The sequence below is a fragment of the Chiroxiphia lanceolata genome, chromosome 2 (genome assembly GCF_009829145.1).
Source record: "Chiroxiphia lanceolata isolate bChiLan1 chromosome 2, bChiLan1.pri, whole genome shotgun sequence".
Lineage (NCBI taxonomy): Eukaryota > Metazoa > Chordata > Aves > Passeriformes > Pipridae > Chiroxiphia > Chiroxiphia lanceolata.
Genome location: NC_045638.1, coordinates 62,212,570 through 62,221,187, shown reverse-complemented (window position 1 = coordinate 62,221,187; position 8,618 = coordinate 62,212,570). Strand labels below are relative to the sequence as shown.

Sequence of the window (8,618 nt, the reverse complement as noted above, 5' to 3'; positions counted from 1 at the left end):
TCTTACAAAAACTTTAGTTGTGTAAACCTCTGCAGATTTAGTAAACAATTAATAATTAACACTTGCATGTAGTCAGAAATGTAAAAATAACATTAAAAAAAAAACAAAACAGAAAACCCCCAGCCCAACCCATCCCATCCCTTCTATTTCTTTATTATCTATGCATATATGTTCTAGGGATGCTAATTTCTTGTAGTCACACAATCTACCTTTTGAGATCTTCAGATCATAAATCTTACCAAGAAGCACAAGACACAAATGTAAAAAAAAAGCTGTTCTTCAGGGCCAATGAAGCAACCTGTGTTCTGTGTGTGTTGCCAGCTACAAAATCAGCATGCTTGAGCCAACAGATATTGAATTAATGTATGAACAGCTATTGCTTCTACAGGAAAATCTTAGCAGAGTCACCTGTGTTCTTTCTAGAAACTGTGCACTTTTCTGAAAATAGAAGGATTTGTTGCAACTCAAGAAAAAAACTAGAGCTGAACAGATTCTTACACACAGGACATCCACCTTCTCCATAGAGAAGGAAAGCCTGGGCTCCCAATGTAGACTTACTCTCCTGTGTCTCAAACAGAAAAACTAACCCAGAAACTACGTACCTGTCAGTCTCACTTCAGTGCCTGGTACAGTTATGGAGAAGATCATTCTGGGAAGGATTGAAAAACACCTGAAACACAATGCAGTCATCCGTCACAGCCAGCACGGCTTCATGAGAGGAAAGCCCTGCCTGCTGAACCTGATTTCCTTCTATGACAAGGTAACCCACCTAGTTGATCAAGGGAAGCCAGTGGGTATAATCTTTTTGGATTTCAGTAAAACTTCTGATACTGTCTCTCACAGGTTCCTTCTAGACAAAATGTCCAGCACAGAGCTGGATAACCACATCGTGATGAGTGAGAAATTGGCTCACAGGTTGAGCACAGAGGGTAATAGTGCATTGGGTAACATCAGCCTGGTGACCTGTCACTAGTGGGGTTCCACAGGGCTCCATCTTGGGGCCTGTGCTCTTCAACATCTTCATAAATTACATGGACAAAGGACTGGAAGGGATACCAAGCAAATTTGCAGATGACACAAAACTGGGAGGAGTTGTTGACTCCCTTGAATGCAGGGGGGCCCTGCAGAGAGACCTCAACAAATTGGAGGACTGGGAAATCACCAACCATATGAAGTTCCACAAGGGAAAGTGATGGATCCTGCACCTGGAATGGGATAACCCTGGATGTACATACAGATTGGGGAATGAGATGCTGGAAAGCAGTGCCATGGAAAGGGACCTGGAGGTTCTGGTCAATGGCAAGTTGAATATGAGTCAGCAGTGCCCTGACAACCAGGAGGGCAAACTCTCTCCTGGGGGGCATCAGGCAAAGCATCACCAGCCAGTCGAGGGATGGGATTGTCCCACTCTGCTCTGCACTGGGGCAGCTTCACCTTGAATATTGTGCAGTTTTAGGCAACTCAACATAAGAAAGATATTAAGCTGTTAGAGTCCAAAGGATGGCCACAAAGATGGTGAAGGGCCTTGAGGGGAAGCCATATGAGGTGTGGCTGATATCACTTGGTCTGTTCGGCCTGGAGAAGAAGAGACTGAGGGGAGACCTCATTGCATTTACAACTTCCTCATGAGGAGAAGGGGAGGGACAGGCATTGATCTCTTCTCTGTGGTGACCAGTGACAGGATCCAAGGGAATGGCCTAAAGTTGTGTTGGGGAGGTTTATTTTGGATATTAGAAAAAAGTCATTCACTCAGAGGGTGGTTGGGTACTGGAACAAGGTCCCCATGGAAGTGATTACAGCACCAAGTTTGACAGAGTTCAAGAAGTGTTTTGACAATACTCTCAGGCACATGGTGTGACTCTTGGGAATGGTCCTGTTCAGGCCTAAGAGCTGGACTTTGATGATCCTCGTGGGTCTGTTCCAACTCAGCATAATCTGTGATTCTGTGATTGTCTTTTAGTGCTTATTTTTTAATAAATTTATTAAAGCTTATTAAAGGGACCTAATTTTAGGGGAGGATTTTGAAAGCCAACTGAATTGAAATCTCTCTAGACTAAATAAAATGCAGTGAGTAAATTCTAGAGTCTGAATGAGCCTGATGATATATTCAACTCTATAGCAGATTCATTTCCAGCTTTCAAAATGTTTATATTTTCTGGTTTGTGGCCTTCACTTGTCTCAGTTTTTGATTACCCGGTTGGGCATGAGGCTTTCTGCACAAGTGGGAGATTTGCTGGGAGATAACACAAGTGTATTTGGATTTCTGAGAGAATAGGGGTTTTTTCACATTTTTTATTGTTTATCACTTATGCTAAAGATTATTTTGGTGCTTCCTTTCCGATATAAATAACAAAAATTGCAAAGACCTTTCATGACTCACCAACTATATGAGCTGATATTTGAATGCCATCAAAAATTCAATCATCTTTTACCTATTTATGACTCACAAAACTTCTTCTCCATTACTATTTGAGACTAAAATATTGGTCAGTCTGCCTGACATGCTTTTGTGAATGTCTATCACTCCAGCTCGTACCTAAAAAGACAACCCTTAGTTTTCCCTCACAAAAAACTAACCTCTACTTCATTTCCTGAACTTCGAGGACAATGCAGCCTCTAGCCTCTCACTCAAACCCACAACCTCAAAACCTGTCACTCAAACCCACAACCTGGATGTGCTTCTTAGTATGATTTCAGTGCTCCCTGGATTCTGCAGGTTACGTCTCTATTTTTCTGTAGTGATATCTGCACTCCCTAGCCAACCAAAAATCTAAAAAATTCTGTCCATATTTTTATCAGCTCCCACCTAAGCAGCTCTTTATACCAAACTCTCATTTGTCTTGACAATTGATTCCTTTTTATACCCATCTAGAATTAATCGTCTTCCCAGTCATATTATTTTAGCAATGTCACCTCTTTTTGTATACCTGTACTGTTCCTCTCTTTCCCTTGTTACATCAAGCATGAAATATTTATTGTTTCTTTCAAAGTTCTGCTCTGTTTATCCTCACTTGTTCATCATTTCTCATTTAAAAAGTCACATCCTCACACCATTTTGTCAGCCTTCCTTCTCTATAAGTTCAGTTTTCAAACACCACATTTCCAAATATTTGGGAGTGTGTTGGCTTTGCGTGGCAAGGTTTTGGTGGCAGAGGAGCTACACGAGTAGCTTCTATGAAGAGCTGCTAGAAGATTCCCCTATGACATGGTTAATTTTTGCAGTAGCCAGTGTGAGATACTGGATTTGAATCTCACAGAGGATTATATTATTTACTGGGTCAGAGCCAACTCAGGTGTATGTGTGTGGGCAGGGAGGGTTAAGTCGAAGTATGTATCCCACATAGGAGCCCCTTTGAGACTGCTGGGGCAGCCTGAAGCAGCTGTCAGTCAAAGGTAGCCTGAGAGCGCTGCTCCACACCGCATATCCTAAAACCCCTAACCCAGCCTTAGATTGGCTAGCAAACTGGGAGCACTTCCCCTAACCCTGCCCTGGAGCCCCAGAGTGGCCAGTGGGTAGGGAGTCTTGCCTGGAATGGGAGGCCACAGGGGGCCAAAGCACATAAAAACAGCACGTGTGGCCTCCATCTTTTGCTTGAGACCTACCTCCACCACGTGGAAGCTGGACTTGCACAGGACTTTGTGGTGGTAGCTAATTTTCTCTTATTTTCTCTCTTTCTTTACTCCTTTTTCTTCTCTTGATCTCTTTTCTGAATATTTTGAGTAACCTAAAGATGGTGGATTGGATTTTGCTAAGTTGTGTGGGGTAGTACATGCTAAGTCATAGCTTTGTGAAATGTTTTATATGTTACCCCTTTAAACTTTTGCCAAGATCTCTTATTTTCTCCCTTAATTTCTAAAATTGTCAGTAAAAGTATCTCCTGAGAAAACATGTGCTGCATCTTCTCTTTATGCTACCTCAAGGTATTAAAGAACCAAGGGCTCTTCAAAGTATTCGGTGCACAAATTTTTGCAGCCTTGTATATTTTTAAAGTAAAACTCCTGTTTAAGCTTGTGGCTCTGGAGCTGGGGCCTTATAGCAAGGCCAGGACCTGGAAGTTATTCTATACCACTTCATTGCCGGTGGTGGGGGCAAGGGATTCTCTTCCAGGGAGAAGGGGTCCCTTCCAGATTGGTGCAGTGTGGTGGAGGGAGTATCAGGTATTGTGTATTATCAGGGAAACTCTGTGAATCGTTGGTTTCTTGCACACTCTGACAATAGTATTGTTGCTGTTACCATTCATTTTCTTATCTCATTTGTGTTTCCAGTAAATTGTTCCTATCTCAACCCATGATCTTTGCCTTTTTTTTCCTTCATTTCTCCTCTCCAGCCTGCCGCAGCAGGAGGGGAAGAGGAAGGGGGAGTGAGAGAGTGGCTCATGGTTTGGAGAATCTCAGTGGGAGCACTAAATTGGGGAGTACCATTCCTAAACCATGACAGTCCAATAGAGTCAATGCCAGATGGCTCCAGGATGGACCTGCCACTGGCCAAGGCCATGCTCGTCTGTGACAGTGGCAGCACCTCTAGGATAACAAAATTAAATGTGGGGGTGGAAAAACCTGTGCAACAGAAACTGCAGTTGGAGGGAGGAGTGAGAATATGTTAGAGAAACAGTCCTGCAGACACCCAAGTCAGTACGGAAGGAGGGGCAGGAGGTGTTCCAGGCACCAGAGCAGAGATTTCCCTGCAACCCATAAGGAAGACCATGGTGAAGCAGACTGTTCCCCTACAGCCCATGGAGGTCCATGGGGAAGCAGAGATCCATCTGCAGCCCATACTGGAGCAGGTAGTGACTCTGCAGGAAGCCTGCACTGGAGCAGGGTCCTGGTAGGACCTGCAAACCCATGGACAGGAGCCCACACTGGAGCAAATTTGTGACCCTGTGGTGGGCACGTGCTGAAGCAGCCTGTTCCTGAGGGACTGCACCCCAGTGGAGAGACTATGCTGGAGCAGTTTGTAAAGAAATGCAGCCCGTGGCAAGGATTCATGTTGGAGAAGCTCATGGAGGACTGTATCCTATGGGAGGGATCCTACACGCAAGCAATGCCAGAGTGTGAGGAGTCCTCCCCTGAGGAGGAAGGAATGACAGAGATATGTCATGAATTGACTCCATTCCCTACTTCTCTGCACTACAAGGATGGAAGAAAATCAGGAGTGAAGTTAAGCCAAGGAAGAAGGGAGCATTTTTTTAAGATTTGGTTTTACTTCTCATTACCCTACTCTGATTTAACTGGTAAAAAATTAAACTTATTTCCCCAAGTTGAGTCTGTTTTACCTATGACAGTGTTTGATGAGTGATCTCTCCCCGCCCTTATCTTGACCCATGAGCCTTTCATTATATTTTTTCTTCCCTGTCCAGTCGAGGAGTGATGCCCCCTTTGGTGGGCACCTAGCATTCAGTCAGGGTCAACACACCACATAGAAGAACTTCATATAAATGTGTTCAAGATTATTTCATTAAGTTCCCATGATGTTCTTCATCTTTGTGACCTCTATTTAGATACTGCCTTATGACTAAATTATACCCTTTTATTGTACTTCTCTCATTGTTTGTATTCTTATGTATTTTATGTTTGAATTACACTGTCTATGAATTGGGAAATGGATGGTTTGCCCATGCATGTTTCCAAAATACCTATCACATCAGAGTCCTAACAGTCCCAGGCAAGATCTGAACTATCACCTAACTCTTAACATATATCCAAAGGAAAACAAAAGTAAAAACACAAGGCTCTGCCTCACCCCTGTTTAGGGCCTAGGAGACCACAGACACTATAATTTTCTCTAGAAATCTTGTGGAAATCTCAGAAACTTTACTGCTACATGTAGGTAGATCTGGTATCCTGGCTGAATAAAGGATTTAAATGGATACTTTATAGTTAAAGTCATATGGGCACCACAAAATAGCACATCTGTGCTTGAGAAACGGGCAGTATTCCAGACTGGAAGGGGAAGTTTGGATTATTTTCTCTAAATTGGAATCTAGACACTTCTTTGCTTGGTGGGACTCAAACTTCATAAAAGTATTAAACTGTTAAGTAATTAGATTGAGATTAATAGTACCCTTCACACATGTTAAAGAGAGGAATGTCAGCTGTCAAAAATATTAGTCCCCAGAAGGACAGCTATATCTCAAATGCTTTTGTTCAAGTCTCTCCAGTCTTACATGACCACTAGTAAAACTGAAATAAGAGCCTTACCTCAGCCATAAGAAAACATGTAAAGTACATGTGAAGGGCTATGTGCTCTGACATCTTTTTAATCCAGAATCCTAACTGCCTTAAGTATTTTAAAGGACTAGGTTTATTTTCATACAGACCAATAAGCTACTTTCCTGGGCCTTTCTTGAGTTCTGATGTCACCCACTCCTCTTGCCCAACTGTAATCCCTGTGTTCTGGCTACTCGAAAAGTAATTCCTGTGTGGCGGCTTCTAAGATAAGGACCTATGCCTTAATTTATGTATCCTCTGAATAAATTCATCCCCAATTATCTTGACTATTCTTATGTGGGCTCTTTGACTTTGTGTATGCTATTAAAGCACACTTATACTCCAATAAGCAATCTGTAAAAAATGTATAATTGGATTCTCTGTGTGTTGTCTCTCATTAACTCTGTCTTAAGTGTACTCTGTTGACAAGTTTTTAAAAAAACCAAAAACCTATTCTGACAGTCAACCTTGCAAATTCGTCCTTAGATCTGCAAGTCAAATTCTGACACTATTTAAATTCTACAAGTGGAGCTTTGTTAACAATGTCTTGATTATTTGTGAGCACAAAAAAAAGACCCACAAAAAACCACAACCACCACATATTTTCACAGCTTTATAGGCAGTGGAGTATGGTGCTAAGAAGAATAAAATAGTAAATATACAATCATTACAAAGAGCACATCTCTGCATAAATAAATGTTAAACATACTAACTACATGAAGGAATGAAATATTTAAATGTAAGAGAACTGACATTTGAAACATACTATTTCAGAGAGAAAATTTAGATATTTGTTCGTGTTCACTATGAAATTAACAATTTTTATGTGACTGCTTTGTAACACTACCTTGCCTAAGTAATAAACTACCCTATGATGTTACAGAAAATTCTAATTTTTTCAGTATTTTTTGAAAGAAAATGTGTGCATGAACAAGGGATTAATAGCAAAAAATGTTGATTTAATCTTGTTTATTACATAAATTATGTATAACATGTCATAAAAGAAGGAGACAAAAAGAGAAAGACAGAATTTTAAATCCAGTTCTGAGCTTCTTTCTGTATTTTAAAATACCAGCTGCTGCTGGCAAATTCTAAGCAGTCATCTATCCTTCTCCAGTCCTTAGTACAACTGGGTCTGAACCAAACCCAAGCTCGATACAAAGCTGCACAGGGGCTGTGCTACCTTAGCTGTTTCCTGCAGGGATTGCTCTGGCTGCTAAGGAATGGATGGAATTCTGCATATGCTACTCCATCTTCCTTTCCATGTTTGATCCTGGCATGACCCTGACATGCCTCACACCAAGGAATGGGGTAACAGATTGGCTGTAAGGGCATTTGTCCAACAGAATTTTGTATTGCTTAACAAGAATCCCCCTGAGCTGTTTCTACTCTGTTTTCTTTCAAATCTGTGCTACATTTTTAAGCAATGCTATTTTTAATGAACATTTCAATATATTTAAAAAAAGATTTTAAACTATGATATATGTGAGTTCAGTATGTTTCCTGCTATGCTGTATCTACAAGTAGACAAATGAGCTAATGCCCAACATGTCTGTTCTCAATGTCCCTGAGATACTTAGAAATAGATTTTGCATTTATCCATATAGTTTCCACTATCCTTTTGTTGTGATTTATAATACTGTATCAGCTATGAATTAATACTTTAGTCTCTCCTGTATTTGTTACCATTCTGTCCACAGGGATCAGCTGTCAGATGAAATTCCCATTAAATCTTTTAGTTGTATTAAACACTTCTAATGAAAGCACTGATAAAGTGCTTTGGGGGGAATCTTACTTTTTCTCCATTAGCATTTGAGATTATTTAGAAGTATACAGTTTTGGGGTTTGCCTTTTTTTTTTATTACTGTGTTTTCTGTTGCATTGTCTGTTTATGAAATGCCCTTTTACAAACTTTCACACCATGACTAAACTTTTCTGGGAATTTTAATTTTTTTTTCCTAGTGGAGATGAATTGTAATTATTTTCAATATCACCTTTAATTTGTCCTCATGTTTAACTGTTAATCCTGTGAGATATAAAATAAAAGTTTTTTTTCCTCATACTATCAGGAAAATACAGTTTAAATTATAGTCATTTACTATTTAATTATTTAAACCCTATATTTACATAGCACCTGCTTTGATTTCATGGACTTTGCTAATCCCAAAATGAAACTAGTTTGGCAGTACTTATCAATGGCAGAAACCATAATTTCTCATAAAATCCTTTTCTCCTTCTCTCCTGAAATAAACCAAAGTAAAAGAAAACCTCTCTTTGGATAAAAACAGGCTGCACTGAAATAACTCCAAAAACTGTTGTTAGTTTCGGTGGAGTCAGAATTTTATCTTTGTTTCTTGCCATCCTGTTTTATCTTATTATTCCAAAAGAGCTTAATCCACAGTCAGTAGAAA

The 8,618-nt window shown here is 40.3% G+C and overlaps 1 protein-coding gene across 1 annotated transcript; it reads left to right on the top strand.

Annotated features, from left to right (window-relative positions):
- The first annotated feature begins 465 nt into the window (after window positions 1–465).
- On the top strand, window positions 466–6,592 carry LOC116782749. Its single transcript, XM_032679702.1, has 3 exons — window positions 466–760; window positions 4,329–4,548; window positions 4,941–6,592. Exons 1-3 carry the CDS (start codon window positions 635–637, stop codon window positions 5,294–5,296), a joined length of 702 nt encoding a protein of 233 aa, XP_032535593.1. The 5' UTR covers window positions 466–634; the 3' UTR covers window positions 5,297–6,592.
- The last annotated feature ends 2,026 nt before the right edge of the window (window positions 6,593–8,618 follow it).

Excerpts from the sequence above, each read along its gene's own strand:
- LOC116782749 (XM_032679702.1), top strand. The coding sequence starts at position 635 with ATGGAGAAGATCATTCTGGGAAGGATTGAAAAACACCTGAAACACAAT. Across the intron at positions 761-4,328 it reads TGATTTCCTTCTATGACAAG|CCTGCCGCAGCAGGAGGGGA; the intron begins GTAACCCACCTA and ends TCTCCTCTCCAG. Across the intron at positions 4,549-4,940 it reads AACAAAATTAAATGTGGGGG|TGCTGGAGCAGTTTGTAAAG; the intron begins TGGAAAAACCTG and ends GTGGAGAGACTA.